A 26,777-nucleotide genomic window follows, 5' to 3' on the forward strand; every position below is an offset into this window, starting at 1 on the left:
GTATGGCTGACAACGTATCTTCAGAGAGGGTTAACCATCGTGGAAAGATAACATGAATGTGGGTTACATTACCCCAAAGGTTGAAGGTCTAGGTAAAAAAAAATGTAGAAAAGAGAATAAAGCAAATATTATGTAGCTCTTTCTTCTTCCGGGCAGCCATGAGGTATGATGTTCCTTCCAAACCATGTACAGTGCTGTGATTAATTAAAACTTCTGAAACTGTGAGCTGTAAGTTAAATACTATTAATAGTAGTAGTACTACTAGTAAATAATAATAATATTAATAATAGAATCTTAGAATAGTATAATAATAATAATAATAATAATAATAATAATAATATAGGATCTTTCCTTTCTTGTTTTGCTCATGTGTTTATTTCATTTCTAATTATGTGTAAGCCTGTGCGTCTGTGGGTATGTACAAGTGAGAGATGGGGTTGATGGAAATTGGAGGTGTCAGGTCCTCTAGAGTTGGAGTTGCCAGTAGTTGTGAGCTGCCCAACATGGTTGCTGAGACCTGAACTCTAGTCCTGTGCAATAGCAGCACACTCACTTTAGCTCTGAGCAATCTCTCTCCTCAGGTACTTGCCCCAGTAATAGAAGACCAAGCAAGACATCTAAAAATACGGTGTATTCAAAGTTACTTTAGCATACTTTGCACACCAATGCCTTAGCTGCTGACATAATTTGTTCTTTCTGATGTTGGCAAGATCATACTTATGTTATTATTTTGTCAGGAAAATCCCTTTCTCACATGTTGTGTAATGGTGAGTTTTAGTTCTATGCCAGTTCAAATAAGTAAATAAATAATACTGAGCAAAAATATCTCCTTGTGTTTGGTTTGTTTGGAGGCAGGCTATTATGTAGCCCATGCTTCAAACTCATGGGGTTTGCAAACCCTGCTGCTCACACCTCCCTGGCCCAAGTGCTGCAATATTACTGGTATATCCCAAGAAGAGAGTTTGATAGTATGTATGTATGTATGTATGTATGTATGCATGCATGCATACTATCATTTACTAAAAATGCCACCTAAAACAAGGTGTGCAGTTTATAAAAATAGAGAAGAAACAAGAAATGGCACCTGTTATTTAATTAAAATCTTTAAGGTACTTAAAAATGCTACTTTGGACAAGGAAATAAACTAAATCAATATAGACTCCAAACTTTCTAAGTGTCAAAATCTAGCAAGGAAAAATAACTTTTAAAAAGTGTTAAAATATTGCAAAAGTGTAGCAATGTAATTACTTTTTCTTACACTAACTCAGTTCCCATAGTTGAATTGAGTCTTAATTAATATTTAAATCCAAGAATAAGTACTTTTGTAGCGGCCCTAAAATAACTATTTACAAACAAATGGGCATTCTAAGGACAATAAAATTATTAAGAATTGATTTAAGGGAAGAGAGTAGTATCACAAAATAATGCGTCCTGCTGTTTTATATTTTTTCTTCTTTGGAAACATAAATGTAAGTGGATTTCCCCTGTGCATAGATGTTCTTTATTTTCAAAAAAATATTTGAATCCTCAAGTCTTAAGAGAAAAACAGAGCTTGTGTGAATGAATGGTGTCTGCAGAGATACATTTCAGTCTGCCTTTGCTGTTACAGAAGCGTGAATTTAATTCAAATGTAAGCACTGGTACCTGAGAAGTAATTGGATAACTTATGATAGTGGGAAATAATATGAGTTCAGAGTGTATGACTATAAACAAACAGTACCATTCGATACATTCTTCCAGAAATAGTGTTACGGTATTTTAAGAAATTAGGTAGAAAATGAATGAACATAAATAAATTTATAGACCTCACAATCTCACTTGAATGGCTTATCATAAAACTGAACAAAGAAGTAAAGAGAAGAAGGATGTGTAGTGTCACTGAGGACAAGCTTGCTTTCTCAACTCATAATAGCCGCTGCTAGTTTGTGAGTGGCACACAAATCTCTGGACCAAGTGCAACATCTCTGCCTCTGAGGAGCCATCAGTGAGCAGATCTGTAGCCTGGCAGATTCGTTCCTCCAAGATTTGATACCACTGCAATTGTGATTATTACTCTTGCATTAGCTGGGTTAGTTTTTAATTTCATGTTCTGTACCTATGAGTTTAACATCTAATAGAATTTCTATTTATATGTTCTTGTGTATATTATGTTCATTCTATTGTCTCATATGTTAGCAAAATATATTTGATGTCTTTTAAAGTACCTAATATAAGTACCTATATTGTTGTCTTAATTCTCGATGATTTGTCTCTTTCCTTAGCTAGTGATAAAACTGTGGTGATTGCTCAAGAGATATCACTTTATTATGGCCATTTTATTTCTGTATTTTAAACTTTGTGATCATTGAGTCAAATGGGTTTGATTCTAGTCTTAGTGATTATTTCTTCTCAATCATTACCATTGTGACTTTTAAATTATTGCAAGAGCCGTATCAAGAATATCTGAAAGTATACAATAGGCAAACGCTCATTGTTGATGTGATACTGTTAATTTCTCAACCTCTACAAACCTAATTTGACAAAATTTTCTTATTTTGATTGCATGTCCCTGACCATGAGTGATATGGTATGTATGCTCCCATGTTTATCTATGACATATAATCTACTTTTAAAATAAGCTATTCATACATCTTACTTATCTGCTATTGCAGTTTTTGAAGTGGGCAGTGTGTGTCTTTAGACTGTATCCCAAACAAACATAGATGCTGTTGCTCATTTAGAGATGATTATATAAAACCAATATTCAAAAAAGTTTACCCAGGCTTACTGAACATTTATAATATATGAGAAATTATCATAGACATCAAATATAATAGGAAACAGATTTTATCTTCAAATCAGAGAAAAAGCAACAATTTCAATATAATACAATTCTTTAGGAACAATATGATTTCTCTAAGAACAGAACAATAACTTTTATTTTCCCACAGACATTAAAAGAGAAATTTTAAAGTGATAAATAATTAATTTAATTATGACCAAAGCCTAGGAAATGAAGATATGGTCAAGCCAAAGGTATAGGAAATTGTTAACTTGAGAAATTTTCTGCAGCATCTATGTGTAGAACAAGGAGTTAAGGAGAATATGGAAAGGAAAGACCAAGAAGGCATTTAAGCCTTACATATCCAAAGTTATAAGCACCTCATATTTAAATGTATGAATGTTACCCAACATAGAATCTCTAAAAGAGATATTTTACATCATTCAAGATTAAAACTATGAACAAATGTAAACGTAAGGATAGCTATCTGTAATTGTTTTTACTAAGCTTGGCAGAATATTTTAAAACATTTTTTGTTTTTATATTTCAAAATAATTTTAATTTGCTTTGGAATAATTTTGAAAAGAGTGCTATGTACATTTCTAATTTTCACTCAAGCTGTATGAAGAAAATGTCTTGAATTATCATCATTACAGTCTCTTCTTTTCATCATTATAGTCTTAAAGACAAAGATAATTCCTATTTTTACATGTAAATTATCTGACTGCCTTATAGTACCTAGGTTAAAGCTACTTCTAGAGCAGTGGTTTTCAACCTTCCTAAGACTGTGACCTTTTAATATAATTCCTCATGTTGTTGTAATCCCCAAATATAAAATTATTTTTGTTCCTACATCTTTGCTAAATTTGCTATCATTATGAGCCATAGCATAAATATAGGATATGTAGGATATCTGATATTTGACCCCTGTGAAAGGGTTGTTCAAGCCACAAAGGGATCATGACCAATAGGTTAAAAAATACTATTCTAAATCATGAGACCAATTCTTCTTTACCAGTTTCATTGTTTCTACCAACATGAGCCCACACTAAATGTCAATTTCCAACAAAAGAAACAAATGAACATCTATAATACCGAAATTACTTGGCTAGACCTAAACATATTTTGACATTTTTGAAAATACATATAAGTAGATATACTTTCCAAGTCAAGGTTGGAACTTAATAAAAGGTGAATCTTCATTCTCATCTTCATCATTTGATATTTTGTTTCATGTTGGTGTACATATCTAGTTTATAAACTATTTCTGTTGTTTAAATATTCTATGCTTCTGGAAGAAATGTAATCCAGCAACATGGCTGCTCTGGCAAGAGATCACATCCAAAGTCCTAGTCTATGTGATCCAGCTGAAATACAAACACACCATACACCTTTAATTCCTCTGGCTAGAGTACAGACATGCCCTAATACATACCATTAATATCCAACAATGAAGATAAGATTACTCTGTAGAAGGAAGCAGCCATGTTTGAGGGGCAAAGTGCTGAATCAGCACAAGATCTGTCAAAATGAGTCAGAAATAGCATATACCCAACTCTCATCAGAACAGCATAAGAAAGAGAAGCTATTTAACAGTATTGCAGAGAAAGAGAGTCAGTCAGTTGTGAGTCAGTTGAGTTGAGTTGAGTTTGGTAAGTTGCAGGCAGTGCAGTGAACATGCCGTATAGTGGAGTTGAGTTTGTTAGTGAGTTCATGTTGTGCAGAGCAGATCAGCAGAGACAGTTGAAGTGAGAAAATAAGAAGGAGCCAGAGGATTCAAACAAATTACCAGAGTTAGTGTGAAGCCATGCAGAGCAACTCAGTGAGAAACTGAGGGAAGCCAGATTGGATTAGTCAGCTTGGAGAGGAGTCTGAGCCAGAACATCTTATTTGAACCAGCCAGCCAGAGTTCAGAAGGAAAGGATGAGCTTACCCATCAGTAAGCCTCTGAAATGACAATTACATCAGGTGAATAAAAGATACTTTTACATAGACTCACTCCTTTTCTCACTAAGTACTGATAACCCAAATACTGTTAATATTCACTGATTTTTATTATTTTGAAATTGCTTCCTAATATAAACTAGCATTTGCTAATTAATTTTTCCCTTGTTTGAATCTTCCTAGAGCTCTTGTGTGATCTTGCACTTAACTACTGAATCTGCTTAAGCTTGTTTCTTTCATTCACTCAACATCCCACAGCATCATTCCATGATGCTGCTTTCTAACCTCTTAAGAGTTTTGGTGACTTCATTCCTCATAAGCTACCTCCACTGTGATACTCTATGACTTATTAAATTATCTTTACTACCTATATTGCAAAAGGAGAACTCCAGTCAAGAAATATCCCATTCTCTGTGTTCATTTATATAAAATCCTTTAAACTTTGGATAATATTTTTTTTGAAATATGGTATAACTATGCATCCTAGGCCAACCTTGAGCTCATGGTTCCTTCCCCTGCTTCAATCTCCCAAGTACTGGTATTACTTGTATTATTCTATTAAGTCATTTTTCAATAGGATGAACATCTTATAAAAACAACAAAAAATGGGACCATGCAGAGATTATATCATACAAAAAGTCATGTATAAAGATTTTATATTACCTATTACATAGACCCATGCAGTTAATAAAGAACTGTACTAGGTTTTAAAACCCCAAACAATGACCTTCAGTAAATCCTTTTAAGTTGTTTTTATTGGTATATTATTATATAATAAATGAGTCTACAATCCCTTTAAGGTTCTACACATTTTTTATATCTAAATATGTATTAATATACATCTGTCAAACAGTGATTTGATATTGTTCCTTATAGTGTTTAGGAAAAAAACATGTTCAAGGTAAGGTTTATACATAAACTAGAATAATATCATTACTTTTACTCCATAGTCTTTTATCTATACCTTGTAGGGTACTGCCTTGGCAATTTTGTATAAAACTAACTCTCAGTTTTACTGACACATACAGAGGCAAAATTGTCAAACAAATCCAAGCTGAACTCAAGAATACATCAAGTAAATTAGCTTTGTATGGCTTTACAAGAACATTGTGTATCAATTACAAGTGCATTGAAATAATATATGCATAGTGTTCTAATAAAACTGTTTCGTTAATATATTTGCCTATAGCAAAGACTATGTATCATTGAAAACACACAATTTGTTGACATAAATGAGGGATAATATTGCCTTATCATATTGATATAATGAGCATTGTTTCATGATGAAAATTTGAGAGGAACAAATTATTTTAAGTTGTAAAAGATTAATATAGATTTCTGAATAATTCATCTATAAACTGTGACTAACATGGTAGTGGGAACAAAATGAATACACATCAATCCTTATGAAGAATTTTTGTAGAGAAATATTCATGACAAGGAAATAGTCACCCAGAATGTTAACACAGAATCCTTCACCTCAAAAACACACTAAAAGAAAAAACCTGTCCAGACAGACAGCTTTATGAGAATTTGTAAATATTACAACTGAGATGAGGGGATCCAAGAATCATGGGAGATGGAGGAATTCTGGATTAGAGATCTGGCTCCATGTAACAGACAGCATTTTTGAAGACTTTAAGGCAGCAACTTGTGGGTCAAATGACCCTTTCACGGGTGTTATATGATAACCTGTATTTCATAGATTTACATTATGACTCATAACACAATCAAAATTACAGTTATGAAGTAGCAATAAAAATAATTTCATAGCTGGGCAGTGGTGGCACACGTCTTTAATTCTAGCAGCACTTGGGGGGGCAGAACCAGGCAGACTTCTGAGTTCAAGGCCAGCCTGGTCTACAGACTGAGTTTCAGGACAGCCAGGGCTACACAGAGAAACCCTGTCTTGAAAAACCAAAATAAAATAAAATAAAATAATTACATGATTGGGGGTCACCACAACATGAGAAACTGTATTATTAGATTGATCACAGCATTGAAAGGTTTGAGAACTACTGCATTATTGAAATCACACAGATAGATACACATCAAAGACAAAAATGAATCCTATATCTCACTAACTTGAATCTACGTATAGTGAGTGATGATAGCTGCATCATACCTTCCCACTTAAAGTAATAATAACAAGGAAAGAAAAAGTAGAAATCTATGACCTCTTCATAGCTGTACTGTCTAAAGTTTTCAAGAAATGTCTAGTAAAATGTTGATGGAAACTAAAAAATGCATTTCTTTTTTTTAAAGATATTATTATTATTATTATTATTATTATTATTATTATTATTATTATTATTACTATTATTTTGTCTTCAGACACACCAGACTGGGGAGTCAGATCTCATTATGGATGGTTGTGAGCCACCATGTGGTTGCTGGGATTTGAACTCAGGACCTTTGGAAGAGCAGTCAGTGCTCTTAACCACTGAGCCATCTCTCTAGCCCCTATAAAAAATGCATTTCTAGCAACTTCATTATCACTTACATGTGTTTCATTATATAGATAATCTTTTTGAATATATTTATGTGAAACCATCATCCTACCAAAGAAACTATTTGTGGTATAAGTTGTATTATTCTCCTGGCAAAAACAAACTATAAAAAATTAGAGATTAAGTTTTAAACCTTAAAACTACACTTTTTATTTACTCACTCAACAAATGATAATAGTTTCAATGAATTGTGGATGGTAGTTCACTGTCTTTAATTCAACGACATATAAAGTCTTTGTAGTGTTTGTATATAGACATGCTATGGGTGTTTTGTCTATGTCTGTGTGTGTGTGCTTGTGCATTTGATTAGGAAAATCAAGTGTGTTGGCAACTTTTCTATATACCTTTTGATATTGAGAGTCTGGCTCTGTGATTAAGAGCCAGGGTAGATTCCCAATATCCACATGGAGGTACATAACCATCTTTAACTCTAGTTCTAGGGAATGTGATGACCTCTTCTGGCCTCCTCAAGCACCAGACATACATGCAGTACACAAACATCCATGGAACCAAAACACTTATATATGTAAATTTTTAATTAATCAATTAATTAAAATTTTCATGTATGATTTGAGATTCCCAAATTTCATAACCCACACTAAGAAGATGGCTCAGGCAACAGAAAAACTTGCTCAGTAAAATGGAGTCCTGAGTTCACCACACTCATGAAAAGTGCTGAGTATGTCTGTGTGAGCCTGTAAGCCCCATGTCTGAGTGAGAGTTGGGTACCTACTGAGAAAATTCTGGCCAGCCAGTCAGTTTAAAGTACTTAGATCAGGTTCTATGAAATCCCCTATCTCAAGAAACTAGAATAAAGAAGGATTAAGGAAGAAAGCCCATTTCTCCATGTAGCCCTGGCTGTCTAGGAACTTGCTCTGTAAACCAGGCTAGCCTCAAACTCACAAAGATCCACCACCCTCTGCCTTCTGGAGTCTGCATATCCATATCACACAGAAACAAAGATGTATGCACTGTACATGCATGTATAACACACACATACACTTATTTTATTTTTTAAGAAGAATCTCTTGCCATGTATCAGGAAAATGGAAATTTACTTTTATCACAATAAAACATTCTGAGAGAGGGACCTAAGCTAAGGAAGTTTCTCAGGGGACTGATGAAAGTACCCAAATAGATTATGGAGGAAAAGGCCATGGGAGGGTGCAGTCATCGTTGTGGGGCGAAGAGGAAAGTGGAAAGCCTGTGGAAAAATCTCAACCTGATCTCTCATCCTTTGCAGCAAGGTATAAGAGGTCCTGACACAACTATCCAGAGTGACAGGAAGACTTGGAGGGGAGGAACCCTGCAGACACTATGCCATTACAGCCTGGGGTTGAGGTAAAAAAAAATACTTGAAAGAGTCTAGTATCTGAGGGTCAAGATAGACAAGGGAAGAGGACCCAAGGACTTGGTTAAGTCTTGATAAAATCAAGAAATAAAATATAAAATAAAAACTTTCAAGCCAGGAACTATGACTATAAGTCAGAGTCAGATCAACCTTCAAAAGAGGCCAAGTTCAGTGAGCTACAGTAGCATACATTGGAGATACTGTCACCTGGCTTTTCTACCAACCTTCTCTTGTGCTCAAGTCTATCTTGACAAGAATCAATAACAAACACCTCTTCAAAGATAAGTGAAAAAGTATTCACTGGGGGGATTGAACTTTGAATTTATTGTTAATCCAATACAAATTAAAATATGTACATGGAATATGAAAGCACGTGTTATGTGAGATGCCTTCACAGTCTTCAACATCATTATAAAAATCATAAAGAACAAGTTATTGAAAATAAATGTCTTGTTTTGTACATATGACTCCGGCCTTGCTATAAGGTTAAGTATAAAATATCTGTCATTTGTTTTCACAAAGTCCTCCTACATTTAGGCACTTCAAGTACATTTAGGCACTTAAAAACAGACAACTAGAATTATAGAATAGATCTTAAAATAGGTGGTTACTAAAGATCATCACAATCTAAGCCCAGAAAGATAAATCTGGTAAAGTTGTACAGTTTGGTACACTCTCCAGTCTTGTGTATGCTGTATATTATACTGAGACTCCTAGATGCTTTGTGAAGAGAAATGTGGTCACAGTATAAAAGGAACATGTTTTACTTACATTTTACAAAAAATTCAGATACCAATGATTCAACTTACATGGTTAAAGCATCCAGGAGCCAGAACAACCCTCAAACCACAGAAGCTCAAGAAGACAGACCAAAATGTGGACATTTCATTCCTTCTTAAAAGGGGGAACAAAATGCCCATGGAAGGAGTTGCAGAGACTAACTATGGAGCAGAGACTGAAGAAAGGACAATCCGCCTGATATAGCTGTCTCCTGAGAGGCTCTGACAATACCTGGCTAATACAGAAGTAGAGGCTCACAGCCATCCATTGAACTGAATACAGGTCCCCAATGAAGGAGTTGGAGAAAGGACCAAAGGAGGTGAAGGGTTTGCAGCCCCTTAGGACGAATAACAATATGAACTAACTAGTACCCTCAGAGCTCCCAGGGACTCAATCACCAACCAAGGAGTACACATGCTCTAGCAGCATGTGTATAGTAGAGGATTGCAAAGTCAGTCATCAATGGGAGGAGAGGCCCTTGGCCCTGTGAAGGTTCTGTGCCCCAGTGTAGGAGAATGCCAGGGCCAATAAGTGGGAGAGGATGGGGTAGCAAGCAGGGGGAGGGGGGAGGCAACAGAGGTTTGTTCTTGTTGTTTTTTGTTTTTGTTTTTCTTTCTTTTCCTTTTGGAGGGGAAACTGGGAAAGGAGAAATCATATGACATATAAATAAAGACAATATCTAATTTTAAAAAAAGCATCCAGGAGCCATTAGTGATCCATCTGTTTTATAATTTTGATTTTTATCCCCATAAACAATCAACATGTCACCAGGTTCACTGGGCTATTCTTCCTAAATGTAGCACAGCGCTACCCCCACCCCTCCAGTCCACTGTCAATATCATCTCTAGCCTATGATATTGAATGACCTACTTCCTGCTATCATGCTAACAATTTTACTCTCTACAATCCATTCCCTGGAAAGAGTTTAGATTGCTGGAAATGTTCTAGCAACTATAAGTTAAAAGAAAAAAAACAAATTGTTTCTATAACTTGCCAATGTACTTCATCATGGCTGGTCACAATTTTGCCCTCCATAAGGAATCCATAAATTCTATCAACCTGATCCTCTCACATCTTCAAACCGATGTCATGTTTCCCCATGAGAGGAGTTTCCTAGAGATCAGTACAAGATGAGAAGTGTTTTCTGGTTACTCTGATGACAAAGGAAGACAGCTTTATAAAGAAGTTCTCTTCTTTCTCCTGATGTTTTCTGGTTGGTTTGTCTATGGGTATACAATATAGCTATCCCTTCACAGTAGAATTAGTAGGCAGGAGCTTTAGGGAGTCATAGGTAGAGAGGAATTTTACCAATATTGCTTCATGGATAGATGAATGAATGAATAAACTAAGTGAAGAAGTGATGGAGTAGAATTACTTCCTTCTTTCCATTACTTCCTTCTCATGAGCACCTCTCATGATATTCCTAGTGTCACCCACACTAAGCAAACCAACCAGAAATCAGGTATTCTTGCAAGAAATGTAAACTTTAAAGCAGAGTATGCACAAGATCTATGGAGGAATTAGAGGGTAAAAAAATGATAATTTAGGGAAAAAAACTAAATCAGAAGCTTTTGAAATAGGGAAATGTCTCCCATGTTGGTTCTTCTCAAGTTAGAAGTGTAAGTGTGATCTTTCTAGTTTCAATCTGTGCCCGGAGCTGACCCTGTACCACAGTGCTCTATATCCAAATACCGCCAGGAGAGAGCTGGTCTCCCAGAAGTGCTGGTGATGGGTTTTGAGTCGCAGCAGAAAGCGTCTGCAGACACCAGGCCCAGGCAGTTTCATGTGTAAGAGGTTTAATTGGAAGGGGGTAGGGGGGTAGCAGCGCAGGAAGAGAGAAGGGGGAGAGAGAAGAAGAAAGAGAGAGAGAGAGAGAGAGATGGAGGGGAACTACCCACATATTTATATGTGGGGTGACGTAGTAATCTAGGTAAAGGTGGGAGCTGAGCCCAATGGATTCTGGGAATATGGTCGCCGTTGTCCTGGCAACAGGTCTGTGGACCCACCCACATATCTGCTGCAGGCAGGTTCTTGATGCTAACAGCTGGCATACCTGTGAGCACAGGTAAGACCACCAATTCTGATCTGAGGAACTTGCCCAGAACCCTTAGGACACAGGAACCTAGGAGCAGCCTGGGACAAGATCATTCAGGTTTCCATCTGCACCCCAGGACTACTGACACACAGACTTATTGGAGGGAGAAGTCACAGTCAGAGACAGCAACACCAGCTAATCCGGATGGTAAGAGGCAAAGGCAAGAACATAAGCAACAGAAACCAAGGCTACTTGGCATCATCAGAACCCAGTTCTCCCACCACAGTAAGCCCTGGATATCCCAACACACCAGAAAAGCAAGACTCTGATTTAAAGTAACAGCTCATGATGATGATAGAAGACTTTAAGAAGGACATAAATAACTTCCTTAAAGAAATACAGGAGAACACAGGTAAACAGGTAGAAGTCCTTAAAGAGGAAACACAAAAATCCCTTAAAGAATTATCAGATAACACAACCAAACAGGTGAAGCAATTGAAAAAACTTCCAATCTAAAAATGGAAATAGAATCAATAAAGAAATCACAAGGGAGACAAACCTGGAGGTAGAAAACCTAGGAAAGTGATTAGGAGTCATAGACTCAAGCATCACCAACACAATACAAGCAATATAAGAGAATCTCAGGTGCAGAAGATACCACAGAAAACATTGACACAACAGTCAAAGAAAAGGCAAAATGCAAAAATCTCATAATCCTAAACATCCAGAACATCCAGGAAACAATGAGAAGACCAAACCTAAGGATAATAGGTATAGAAGAGATCAAAGATTCTCAACTTAAAAGGACAGTAAATATCTTCAATCCTAACCTGAAGAAAGAGATGCCCATAAACATACAAGAAGCCTACAGAACTCCAAATAGCCTGAACCAGAAAAGAAATTCCTCCCACCACATAGTAGTCAAAACACCAAATGCACAAAACAAACAAAGTATATTAAAAGCAGCAAGGGAAAAAGGTCAAGTAATATATAAAGGCAAACCTATCACAATTACACCAGACTTGTCACCAGAGACTATGAAAGCTAGAAGATCCTAGGTAGATGTCATACATTTTTTGTGTTTCTCTTGAACACAAATGCCAGCCCAGACTATTATACCCAGCAAAACTCTCAACTACCATAGATGGAGAAACCAAGATATTCCATGATAAAACCAAATTTACACAATATCTTCCCACAAGTCCAGCTCAACAAAGGATAGTAGATGGAAAACACCAACACAAGGAGGGAAACTACACTTTAGAAAAAGCAAGAAAGTACTCTTCTTTCAACAAATCTAAAATAGCCACACAAACATAATTCACCTCCAACAACAAAAATAACAGGAAGGAACAATCACTATTCCTTAATATCTCTTAACATCAATGGACTCAATTTCCCAATAAAAAGATATAGATTAACAAACTAGATACATAAACAGGACTCAGCATTTTGGGAATACAGGAAACGTACCTTAGTGTCAAAGACAGATACTACCTTAGAGTAAAGTGATGGAAAATAAATTTCCAAGCAAATGGTCCCAAGAAACAAGCTGAAGTAGGTATTCTAATATCAAATAAAATCAATTTTTAACCAAAAGTTATCAAAAAAAATCTACCAAGAAGAATTCTCAATTCTGAACATCTATGCTTCAAATGCAAGGGCACCCACATTCATAAAAGAAACTTTACTAAAACTCAAAGCACACATTGCACCCCACACAATAATAGTGGTAGACTTCAACAGCCTACGCTCATCAATAGACAGATCATGGAAACACAAACTAAACATAGACTAACAGTAAAACTAGCAGAAGTGATGGACCAAGTAGGTTTAACAGATATCTATAGAACATTTCATCCTAAAACAAAAGAATATACCTTTTTCTCAGCACCTGATGGTACCTTCTCCAATATTGACCTTAGAATCGATCATAAAACAGGCCTCAACAGATATCAGAATATTGATGCATCTTATCAGATCACCACATACTAAGGCTGGTCTTCAAACAGAAAGCCTTAAAACACACATGGAAGCTGAACGATGCCCTACTCAATGATAACTTGGTCAAGGAAGAAATAAAGAAATTAAAGACTTTTTAGAATTTAATGAAAATGAAGACATAACTTATCCAAACTTATGGGACACAATGTAAGCAGTGCTAAGAGTAACTCATAGCTCTGACTGCATCCAAAAAGAAACTGGAGAGAGCAAACACTAGCAGCAACCTAGTTACATATACTTAATAACACACCTGAAAGTTTTAGAACAAAAGGAAGCAAATATACCTAAGAGAAGTAAACAGCAGGAAATAATCAAATTCAGAGCTGAAATCAACCAAGTAGAAATAAAAAGAAATATACAAAGAATCAACAAAACCAGAAGCTGGTTCTTTAAGAAAACCTTTCTTTCTTTCTTTCTTTCTTTCTTTCTTTCTCTTTCTTTCCTTCTTTCTTTCTCTTCCTTCCTTCCTTCCTTCCTTCCTTTCTTTCTTTCTTTCTTTCTTTCTTTCTTTCTTTCTTTCTTTCTTTCCTTTCTCTCTCTCTTTCTTTCTTTCTTTGTTTCTTCCTTTTCTTTCTTTCTTTTATTCCTCCTTTCTTTCTTTTGTTGTTTTTCATCAAAAATAGTCTAACAGGCATCAAACTGAGAAAGGAAACTTTAGTTGAGAAAATGTCTCCATCATATTATCTAGTAGGCAAAAGATCATTGAGTATTTTCTTGACTGATGATTTACTATTGCAAGTTCCTTCCCTGAACAGCTGGAATAAGAAGTCAGTCTGCACAAGATAGTAATTCTATTCCTTCATGACCTCTTTCTTCTTCAGTGTCTGCCTCCAAGTTCATGTTTGATTTCCTGTCCTGACTACCATTCATAATGTACTGTAAGATATAACTAAACTCTTTGTTCTCCAAAAAAGATGTACACATAAGAAAGTATCTATTTTTAACAAAGCATTTTATAAATTTTATTTTCTGAGTTGAAATAACTTAAAATGTCTTTGATGCATATTACATGGGTAGTGGGTTCTGTTTAATAATATACATTAGAAATAAATAAGAATTTTATTTTCCTGGATTGCCATAAAGTAATATAGCTCTTTGTTAATGTGTTGGAGACAAACTTTGAGATTTCATCAGTTACAAAACTGGTAAGTAAGTACTTATGGTTGAAATGGCCAGTAAGTAACTGCTTATCATCAATGGAAAGTTGACCTTAGTTGATCTAAAAGCGTATCTTTGATTTAAACTTTAATTGAAATTATCTTGTATAGACCTGAAAATAGTTGTGCAAAGTATTTGTTTTAAAACTTTCAAATAGTCAAGCCTGGTGGGTCATGTGTGTAGACCCAGCTACTCGGGAAGCTGAGTATCACATGAGAAGTATCACGTGAGTCCAGGAATTCTAGGCTGTAATGAGCTATGCCAATCGATCCAATGTTTGCACTAAATTCAGCATCAATATGGTGACCTCTTGGGAGCTGGGGACCACCAAGTTGCTAAGGAGGGATGAACCACCCCAGGTCAGAAATGGAGCAGGTCAAAGACTTTCAAATACTTTAAATCAAACATTTGTAATTATATAAGTTTATCATCCAGGCCTGCAGGAGTATACATTTAATATAGCTTTGAAAAACACACTTTTTTATTTTAGCTGCAAAGTTATTTATTTGCTGACTAACTGCATAACATGATATAAACTTATTTCTTAATAAAAAGAATTTTAACCCACCTATTAATAATCAGGGCCTTAATGCAGCATCACATTCTGAGATAAACATGACATTCCTATTATATTACAAATTAATATTTGTTCTCAGAACTACTTCCAAAAAATCCTTACCAGACATAAACTGTGTAATAGAGGATAATTCCATTTGGCTCCAAGGGTGGTTGCCATGACAACATCACGGTGACACCAGACAACTGTTTCACAGAGAAGTTCTGAGGAGGAGAATCAGGAGCTGGAAATTTTTAACAAAGAATGATACATTTCATTAAATATATAAGGAAAATGTAAAAATAAAAGTGTACAGATTCTTTTTCTGATAAACTCTATGGTAAATGAATCATGTTCAGCACTTCTCTCCATAGATAGAAGAACCTGATTATTTATGTTGAGATAAAATGATGGAAGAAGATTTTCATGGTGCTGTTAGGACATCTGCTCCTGTGAGTCAATGGAAAAAAGTATTTCATGAGAAAATACACCACCGGTCTCTCACAGTGACTCATTGACTGTTTAAGAACACTTTGGTAAATTATCATTCTCTAATAAAAGCAAATGTTTTATTGGGGGTAATAAATATGTCACATAGTAAAAGATCACCCCAGAAAATAAAAAGTTGGGAAAAAAGATGTTATGTATTCAAAGAATGATAAGCATAAATTTTGAAGGATCTTAGAATGACTGATTTCATCTAGACAAATGTTACTCCTCAATCCTAGATGTGTTAGAAAACACTAGAGTAAGATCAAAATCTAGTCTGTGAGTCTTTATAATTGAGCGGGTTTCACAGAATACTCCATTATAGCAGTATAGCATGCTAACAGAAAAATGCTTAGAATCATTCGTGTATTCTCAAATTTTTTATAGTAGAGAATAGCTTGTTTCATGAAATGAGTTCACTGATGTGATGACAACTATAGTTGACATTTTTGTTTTTGTTTTTGTTTTTTTTTTTTTTTTTTTTTTTTTTTTTGCTTTGTTTTTCCACCAGTGGTACCTCATTAGAAAATGCCATTGAGTGATGCCATCACATGAGTTTGCATATTTGTTAGAGACATGTTTCCTGTGCTAAGAATCACTTCCAATTCACTTATCAAAGCAAACCCTATAGCTATTTTCTTAGCATACTTAAAAAGTATAATTTGTGTTGACTTTCAGAAAAAAACGTAAGTCAGAAACTGGAAATAATTTGGATACAAACATCCAATGACTCTACATTTTATTCTATAATAAGCATTAAAAAATCTTGGGAAGAACACATGAATGTGTGTATATATATTATTCATGTACATATACATGAATAATATATATGTGATTTATATATGTGTGTATGAATAATATATATGCATGTGTAAATAATATATATGCATGTGTGAATAATATATATGTAATATATATATACATACACACACACACACACACACACTTTGGTCATTTTTATTATCAACTATAATCCAGTAACATTGAAATTTAGGCCAACAAGAGTGGTCAGCAGATTAAGTTCCTAGCTTCCCAACATAATGATCAGAGTTCAGTCCCCAAAACTTCCATGGGAGTAGGAAAGAACTCAGTCCCAAAAGTTGTCCTCTGACTTCCAAATGAGTACAATACATACACATAACATGCACAAACACAAGCACGCACATGTGTATACACACACACACAACATAGTAAAAACTAAAAATAAATGGATTTTTTAAAATTAAAATCATTTACAGTATAATCAATTCAGTATGTCAGAGCATCAAGACACATGAAAGGTCTTCTACTGGCATGTTCTCTCCTCTCACTTCCTCTTCATCTATCTTCCTTCAGGTCCCAGCATAGACATTAATGCTCAGCTCTACTTTCCCTGATACCCTAGAGAAACTTAACTTTCTCTTTTTGCCTAATGAATAATTTTTGAAAATACTTCTAGTAATTACAATTACACAAATTACTTGTTTACACATTTGTCAAACATAGGTCACATCTACACTGAAAGCTTTCTGAGTCAAGGCATATAACTTAGAAAAGCCAGCTTCCTCAGGCTAAGTGCCCATTTGGTGAAATTGTTGAAGAAGAGACAGAAGGGATGTTTGTTCTTTGGAATAGGCAATGTGGCCATGAATTCAGGTGAACATTTGCCTTGTAAGCCTATTTTTAATGACTTGTAGGATTCAACTCTAGAACTCAAATAGACAGTCTGCATTCATGCAGTAAAAACATCCTACTCAGCACAAATATCCACTGGCCTTAATTAAGTCATAATAGATTTTGAATTGTCATGATTGGGATTTTATTTGATTGGGTCAGAACTTTAGATGAGGACACTATATCCCACAAAGGAACTGCTAAAATGATTGTTAAATGAGCAAGGTTAATCTATGAAAAAAAAGAGAAGAAAATACAGAAAAGGTTGAATATGCAGCAATCATCATGTATAAAAGCAGTGATGAGATAATCATGACCCATGACCCAAAGTTTTCAGAGACTGTGACAGGCCAATGTTCACAGCCAGGATGCTTCAGTGTAGAAAACACAGAAAGAAATTTGTATAGGAGAGGAGTGGTAAAATGGAATATATTGTAAGCAAAATGGGAGTGGTGCAGAGAAAACACACAGTTCCTCTAATAGTGCCCACTTAACACTCTCCCTAATGAGTTATTCTGGATCCTGAACATACACAGGATCAATCTCCTGGCATGATGGGGCATCTTGAGAGAAGGAATAGAAAATTATACCATAAACATGTATGCTACCTCCATGGCAGCATGACCTAACATGTTAGGCAGATCTAACATGATAGTAAGGATTCCTTCTACATAAAAAGCCAATTGTTTCAAGATATATGATATACTCCAAATACTCTTCCAAAGCAAATCTCTCAGAGTTAATTTGTAGTGTAGTCATTAGTTTGCTTAGGTGTCAAGACAGAATGGTCCCAGCAGAAGGGTTTATTCTAGACAGTTTCTGAAAAATGTATGAGAAAAAACAGAAATCAGAGAGGATGGAGGACCCCAGGAGACCATGGCCACTATATCAACTAAGCAGGGCATACATGGGCTCACAGAGACTGAAGCAGCCAGCTTCATGAGTCTACACCAAGTCCACTGTGTATTTAGTACGGCTGTTAGCTTGGTGTTTTTTGTTTTGGGGGGACTCATAACAGTGGGAGTGTGGGTGTAGGACTCTTTTGCCTACTTTTAGGACCCCTTCGCCCTATTTGAATGCCTTGTCCAGTCTTGTCCAGCCTTGATAAGAGGGCTTTCACCTTGTCTTATTATATCTTGTTTTGTCTTGTTTTGTTGTTGTTGTTGTTGTTGTTGTTATTGTTTCTTGTAGGTTTGGTTTTTTTCAGATGAGAAACAGAGGGAGAAGTAGATTTGAGGGAGAGCAGGGGCAAGCTGGGAGAAGTGGAGGGAAGGGAAACTGTGGTCAGGACTTAATGTATAAGAGAAAAAAAATATTTTCAATTTTTTAAAAAGAAAATTAATATTCAAGGATAGTGCTGTAGTTAATAATTAAATAAAACTAAAAATATAGACTGCATATATTAATCAGCTAATCCTAAAAACATAAGACATGTTGAAAGTTACATAGATTCTTCTCCAAAACTTCTGTAAATGCCATGAAAATGCTGAACACTGTTGGGACACATATGATATTCATATTATTTAAACTTGATCCTTAAAAGTCTCTCATAAAATTGCACTTATATTTGCATAGTAAAGTTGTCTTCAAAGGCAAAAAAAAAATAGTGTTTCTATCTGATTTTCCTCAATGTAAATCTATCTTTCATACCTGCTCTTATACCATAACAATAAAATCTCTATATAATATTGGTATGTATATAGCTTAGAGTTTAGGTGAAAAAAATTTTTATACTAGTTTTCATTCGGCATATGTCTCCAATCTATGGACAAGTTAGCACAAACATCCCAATATTATCTCTACAGGTTCCTTGCAATGTTAAAGATCAATGTATTTCAGGATGCATTATATAGCCTTACCATCCTCCTCAGTCAGTATGCTTATTGGTACACTCCGAACTCCTTCACCTTTGAGTGTACTAGCAGACACCTCAATCACATAATGAGTATACTTTTTCAGTCCTAAAGAGACATAAAGTAGATAAGTTAACACAAAGAATACATCTGTTAATAATATGCAAGAAGTGAACAATGAAATGTCTTTCAATTCAACACCCTTCCAAAAGTAAAAGCTAAATAAACTAGGATTGATTATCAGACTAAAACTCCTACAAAAGGGGCTTCAGAGATAGTGCAGTGGGTAGCTGTGCAATATTGGAGACCTTAGTTCCAATCCCTAGACTATACATAAAGCCAAGGACAGCACTGTGTTGCCACAGTGAGATGAGAGATACAGACAAGACCCCCCCAAGAAGCTCACAGGCCATCTGTGCAGTTCAGAGGCAAACAACAAAGAGATGCTACCTCCAATGAGGAGATAAATGAACACAAACAAGCAACATTGTCTTCTAACCTTCTAACGTCCACAAGAATGCAATGTCTCTCTCTCTCTCTCTCTCTCTCTCTCTCTCTCTCTCTCTCTCTCTCTCTCTCTCTCTCACACACACACACACACACACACAAAACATCCCTTCTGTTATGGATATAAGATATAAGACATTGCACAAAATACCACATCTAGACTATTTACGCATATGACTATCATAAATTCCCACATTATTTTGTTAAAAAGTTCTTATTCCCAGGAATATAAATAATCATGATTAAGTTATTTTGACACATTGGGTTAATATTTTGTGGTCACACTATCAATAAACAGGTAAGTATCAAACAGTAGAACTGTATTTTACCTCCAATGGTTTGAGTCAGAGAGGTTGTATTTATAGTTCTCGCCTCATGGCTATTGCTTCTCTTGAGGTAAATTGTGTACTTTTGTATGATGCCATTGGGACTCCTTGGAGGAAGGAAGGATATCTCAATCTCTCCCGAGGAAATGTTTTTGTAAGTAATATTTTCTGGTGCACTATCAGGCACTAGAGAGAAACAATTGAAGATGTAGTTTCATAAAACACCTAAAACTGCCTGGATAAAAGTTTCACACAACTGCAAGAAGCTATGTAAATGCAAACATTAAGCACAGAATAGCAGTGTGCTATGCATCATAAAAACGGTGCAGAATAAAGAAACCATAACAACTACCAGCTGTAGAGGGTGAAAGGTCATTTCAAAGGAAACTACAAGCTATGATTCTGCAGAGGAACGTTATATAATTTTGGAGGAGTTTCAAATTGATATTTTTATTTTCTCACAATGAATATTTCGAGTCCCAAGTAATGTATGAAAAATAATGAGTTATTTTAACATAAGAGATTGGATTGGCAGCAGAGTCCAGTCAAAGAACTGACAAGACCAAAAGAAAAGCATGTTCAGATACTCAAAACCCAACAGAATATACAATAAACATATCTTAAATATGCTAAATTATAAACAAGACAGTGTTGGGTGCATTTTGTGCATGTGTAAATATTTTTGAGATGATAGCTAAGGGGAAATGATGTTTATTATAATTTCAAAAAATATTTATATGCATAGTTTATATATATCATATATGTATAACAGTTTATATATACATATATATACATATATATACATACATATATATATATATATATATAACTTCACTCTTTATAATGCTATATGTATGTATATGATCTCAGGACATTCTTAACTATATTCTGATTATTTATCCTTTAGCCACAGATAAGTCTTTTCTTACCCTTCATAAAGGAAACATTTCTTTGCAGCAGATGGGTACATTTTTAAAGAATATATGTATCAGAGAGGAATGCTCATGGTTGCAACAACAGTGGTTTAAAAGTTCTTCAGACAGCAGTAACAATAATAACAATTCAAGGGAACAATTAAACAACTCAAACTAAGTATCTGAACATTATTGTATTTTATGATTCTATTGTAAGACTTTTTTCTCTCTGAAGAATGGAATTTAACCTTTTATGATTGGTATTTTAAATAAAATAGAAAATTATTACTTAAAAACAGAGTAATAAAATCCAGAAATCTTGAAAGAATAAATACAGTGCCCTTTCCTTGGTATGTGCCAGTTATGGGTGTTGTTATAGCTAAGGCATTTAGAGAAAAGCTGATGTAAGAGTGTAAAACCTCTAAAGCTTTGATAAAAGTTAAAAGTTAATATATAGATATCAGTAACAATGGCTGGCAATATAATTCTATTGTCTCTTCCTAAGAATTCTAAATCTTTAGTTCTACCTGAAACCAATCTGCTGTAATGACAAAAAACTTCAGCAAGCACCTTAACTCCTTCCATTATCTTCTGTATCTAAGTAAGGAATCTACTGAGTTTGAATCTACTGAGGACCTGGCACCAAGGATTCTCAAATAGTGGATTTGCTTCTCTTTCATAACCCCAATAGCACTAGGGTCTAGGACTCAAGAAGCTATACTTATGACTCCTCTTTCTGAGTATAGCTATTTTCTATTTCCTTCTTCCTAAAGAACCACAGATCTTTTACAATCAGATTCCGTCAGGCATCATGGAGGCACTTCCATGCTTCTCATTACTTTAACAGGTTGTATCATTATCTAAGATGGTCTCTTGACAACACCCCTTCAGAAATCTTAAAGAGTTTTATCACCCAAGGAAACTAGCTTTTTCTCTACCACGTTTAGAGATGTCAACACCTGTACAAATAGTACGTTCAATTCCCTGAACTCTGTATTCTTTGATCTCTTTAACTCTGATAATATTTTCTTCTACTTCACTTTCAACGTGGTTTTCATGGCAATGTCTAGGAATTTGTGATTCAGTGATTGTCAATTCACCTTCATTTGTCTGCGACCTCCTACTTTTATAGTCTACTCATTCTTGAACTCCTACTCCATAAACTCTGCCTTTCACCCAGTTTTCATTGCCTCTTGTCTTTGGTGTGTTTTTATTTGCCTATACTCACACTAGTTCCCAGCATCTACTTTAATAGGCATCTTCACCAACTCCAGCTTCTGCCTTACTTTTCTGTCTAAGTCTCAACCTATTTGTGATCCAACTTGATCATGCATGCACATTCCATGTGGAACAGCTGAAAATGGCTACATGAAATATCTCTCCCCTTGGAACAGCCACTTTTGAATATTTAAGCCTGAAATCATGAGTACATATTTATTAATGCTGGTTTCCTGTGTTTCTTTTAGCTTTTTCTACCCTTTTACATGCATTTTCCCCCTCCCTTATCTCTCCCCAAAAAGTCAACAATCTCTAGTGTCCTTATTCTAACCTCATAAGCTTGATCCCATCTCATTGATAGAGAAGAAAAGAAGAAATAGAAGAAGAGTGAAGAAATAGTAGTAGTAGTAGAAGAAGAAGAAAAAGAAGAAGGAGGAGGAGGAGGAGGAGGAGGAGGAGGAGGGGAGGAGGAGGAGGAGGAAGAGGAAGAAGAGGAGGAGGAGGAGGGGGAGGAGGAGAAAAGACATAGAATTCTCCTTCCTACCATAAAACTTTATAAACTGCCTACCCTCCTTACTAATTTCAAAGACTTCATTTTTTTCTTCTAGATTACATTCTTTTGTCAATTCAAGCTTTACACTTAAAATGGCCTAGAAATGCATGTGAATGCATATGCACTGTAATACAAATAATGGTAAAAATAAAGTCAGTCTCTGTTTATACTTACCTCCTTAAATATAGTTTCATTCTATCATTCATTTGATATCTATATTTCTTGAAATTCTACCCTCTCTTACATACCATAATCTCTAACTCACAACTTCAGTTGGGTATTTTCCCATAAATTATACTCTATTTCAGTCACTAATAGCATCACCTCTTAGCACAGCATCGAATGCATGATGGTATCAATCTTCACTCATCCAGAGCATTTGACTTAGTATATAAGTAGATTCTAGGTGCAAATAAGAGGAGTTTTCCCCAAGTTTTTCACCCATCTATAGGTGACTATTGTGTAGGTCTTCATTGATTCCTTCTTGATCCCCCATTATCTCTAATCCATACTATTTTATGCTTCTTGCCCTATTTTGTTCCCCTCATCCTCAAGAGACTTCCTTTCCTTTGACTTTGTATATCAGAGATATGGTAATATCTGCCAACTTAGGAATTCTTTGAGATTTAAATGTGTTTGTTTACTGGCCCTTTACAGTCACCTACCTATAAGAGTATTGAACATTCTCTAAACTAACATCTTACTTGAATTTCTCCATCACAATAAATGCCACTGTCTTTTATTCAGATACTCAGAAAAACAAACCTCAGTAATTATATTTTATTTACTTTGTTCCCATATATAATAGATTCAGCAGAAACCTTCCAAAAGTTTAGTCATATCATATGCATATACCAGTATTCTCCAATAGTTTCTACTTAGCAAGAATCATGGGACTTCCTAGATTGGCACCAAGGAGTCAGCTCTACCTATTTCTGCCCACTTCTATTTACACCTGAGACAATAGTCTACTCCCTACCAGCCTCAAGAAAGTGACAAGTGTTCTGTTCCTTAAACACTGAACATTTCTTCGTACAAAAGTTGACAATTTCTCCTATAATACATTTTGTCTTTACTTTTTCCTCATTTATATAATTATAAACATCTCTGGGTAAATAAAGCCTCCCTAGTGAGACTTGTCCTCTGCCTCACTTTTAAATGATCTCATAGTTTTTCTTTTCATGCGGGCGTATGCATGAGTGTGTGTGTGTGTGTATGTGTGTGTGAATGCATGGGTGTTTATATATGCTTGTGTGTGTGTGTATGTGTGTTCATAGGTGAGTGTCCATGTGTGTGTGTGTGTGTGTGTGTGTGTGTATGCTTGGGTAGATAGGTGCATGCTTGGATGACTGTGTGCATGCATGTGTGTGTGTGTGTGTGTGTGTGTGTGTGTGTGTGTGCATGCATAGCTGAGTGCCCATGCATGGGTGTGTGTGTGTGTATGCATAGGTTAATGTTCTTAATGGTTGTGGTTGTATGCATGAGTATTGTAGCATGTATGGATGTATATGTATGTGTATGTATGCTTGGGCGTGTATGTGCAGGCATGGGTGTATCTCTGTGTGTGTTTTCATTTCTCCTCTGAAAGTATTAGTATTCCAAGTCCCTGTGGATTTAATTGATGATTTTCTGTGATTTTTCTACAATGTCAAGTTTAAGAAAGAATAAATACAGCCAGATAGAACCCCCAGTGGAGGTATGGGGACACTAACCTACCTAGAAAACTTTTTATACAAAATTGGTCTTATCTGAAAGAAATTCAGGGACAAAGATGGAGCAGAGAGTGAAGGAATGGCCAACCAGTGACACACTGATTTTTGAGACCCATCCCATAGGCAGGCACCAATCCCTCACACTATTAATGATGATATGTTGTACTCGCAGACAAGGGCCTAGCATAGCAGCTTCTTAGAGACTCTACTCAGCAGCTTCTTAGAGACTCTACTCAGCAGCTGACTGAGACAGATGCAGATAACCACAGACAAACATTGGAAGGAGGTCAGGGACCCCTGTGGAAGAGTTAAGAGAAAGATTGCTGGCCCTAAGGAGAAGGCAACACCATAGAAAGACCAACAGTGTCAACTAGCCTGGACTTCTGGGAGCTTCTAGGGACTGAACCACCAACTAAAGAGCATGCAGTGCTGGTCTGAGGCCACTGACACATATGTAGCAGAGGGCTACCTTGTCTGGTCAGTGGGAAAGGATGTGTCTAATCCTGCAGAGACTTGGTGTACCAGGATAGGGAGATGCAGGGGAGGAGGGGAGCTGATCTCTCAGAGGCCAAAAAGGAGGAGGGGTCAGGGAGGAACTCTGCCAGGGGTAAAGGATAGTGGGCACTATTGGGATATGTAATTAATTTATTAATTAATTAATTAATAAGAAAAATTGTTTACAAGAATTGATTTTTCTTTAAAAAAATCTTTCTCATATATGCAATTCCTTCAAGTATAACAGCACATGATACAGAATCCATAAAAATCTAATGAGTGACTTAACACTATTCCTCTCCTTCATTCCCCCCACTTCCAAGTCCAGCTCTGTAGCAGACAGATCTCCTACTGTAGCCTTCCCATCTCCTCTGCCCCTAATACCAGTAGATCACAAGACCTTCATCTCATAACTCCCCATTCCCCAACTTCATCCCACTATCCCAGTTCTCAATTCTAACATTCATTCCCTGGGAACTCACAGGCTACTCAGGCCAGGGAAGCAGCAGATCTTTACCTCTTTCTCCTCTTTTCTAAATCCAATCCTTTTGTCTCACCCCTAATTCTGTAACAAACACTCTCTTCTTTGCCCTATCTCCAGTGGATCATACAGAGCTCCTCTAATCTTTATCCCTACTCAGTCTGTTATCCCAGTCCCCAACTCCAGCAGAATTTCCCTGGGTAGTCTCCAGCCAAACATGGCAGAGAAGCAAGTAGGCCAGCAAGTCATGTAGGCAAGCTTCAGATCTTCACTCCAACCACCTACTCTCATTGGGAACTCTGTAGCAGATAACCTGCTTGGGTCTTTTCTCACACTCTACGCTGCCCATTCCCAGGGACCTAAGCAGATCCTGGTGGAACACCCTGATTTCTTTCCTCCTATGAGTCCTCTCAATCATCCCTCCTAGACCACCCCAATTCCTAATCGTCATCATCCATAATGTTCATAACCTGGAAAAACATTGTACCTGAAATCTCCAGTGGCAAAACCTGGCAGGGTCCTAGACGAATCCCCTACTAGGCAATATACAGCCACCATGCCTTCCTAAGAAAAAGAGAGGTAAGGGAAAACAAGGGGAACAAATCCACCCAACAAAAACAAGACCAGATATCAGCACTTAGAATTAAAATCTTCTCAAGCCCAGATGCCTAGAACCTAGCATAACAACACGAACGATAACCTAAGGAGAAATGTCTCCACTACAGCCCAGCAACATAACCGCAGTAGGCGCAGAGGATTGCAGTTCAGCTTAAGCATGAGACAAAAACCTTAAAATACCTGTTATGAATGTGATAGATGTCCTTAAGGAAGAATTAAATAAATCTCTTTAAGAAATCCATGAAAGGACAAACAAGCAGTGGAAGTAAATGAATAGAACAGTTCAAGTCCTGAAGGTAGGAGTAGAATTAATAACAACTCAAATGGAGGAAAATCTAAAAAATGAAAAATTTAGGAATTTGAACAGGAAGCTTAGAGGTAGGCTTCACTAATAGAGTATAAGAGATGAAAGAGGAAATCTCAGACATTAAAGGATACAATAGAAGAAATAAATACCTAATCAAAGACAATGTTAAATTTAAAAGAATCCTTCCACAAAACATCTAAAAGATTTGTAACAGAATGAAAAGACCAAATCCAAGAATACTAAAACTAGAGGAAGGAGAGGAAACTCGGGTTGAAAACATTTTCAACAAAATCATTGAAGAAAACTTTCCTAACCTAAAAGAGGATAAGTCTGTCAAGGTACAAGAAGCATACAAAACACTAAGTGGACTGGGCTAAAAAAATAATAATAATAAAAACACTAAACATACAGAACAAAGAAAGAATGTTAAAAGCTGCATCAGAAAAAGACAAGTAACATATAAAGGTAGACCAAATAGAATTACACCTGATTTCACCATGGATACTCTAAAAGCCAAAGGGCCTAAAAAATGTTCTAAGACTCTAAGAAGCC

The 26,777-nt window shown here is 35.9% G+C and overlaps 1 protein-coding gene across 1 annotated transcript in view; it reads right to left on the reverse strand.

Annotated features, from left to right (window-relative positions):
• The window catches only part of Ptprq (protein tyrosine phosphatase receptor type Q), a 190,831-nt gene that overhangs the window by 124,084 nt on the left and 39,970 nt on the right, over window positions 1-26,777 (reverse strand). The window contains exons 15-17 of the mRNA XM_031349633.1: window positions 19,931-20,113; window positions 19,101-19,202; window positions 15,223-15,343 (exon numbers count right to left, since the gene is read on the reverse strand). Coding sequence (XP_031205493.1) covers window positions 15,223-15,343; window positions 19,101-19,202; window positions 19,931-20,113 — 406 coding nt within the window. The remainder of the gene's footprint in view (window positions 1-15,222; window positions 15,344-19,100; window positions 19,203-19,930; window positions 20,114-26,777) is intronic.

Source organism: Mastomys coucha, unplaced genomic scaffold (assembly GCF_008632895.1).
Source record: "Mastomys coucha isolate ucsf_1 unplaced genomic scaffold, UCSF_Mcou_1 pScaffold4, whole genome shotgun sequence".
Taxonomy (NCBI): Eukaryota; Metazoa; Chordata; class Mammalia; order Rodentia; family Muridae; genus Mastomys; species Mastomys coucha.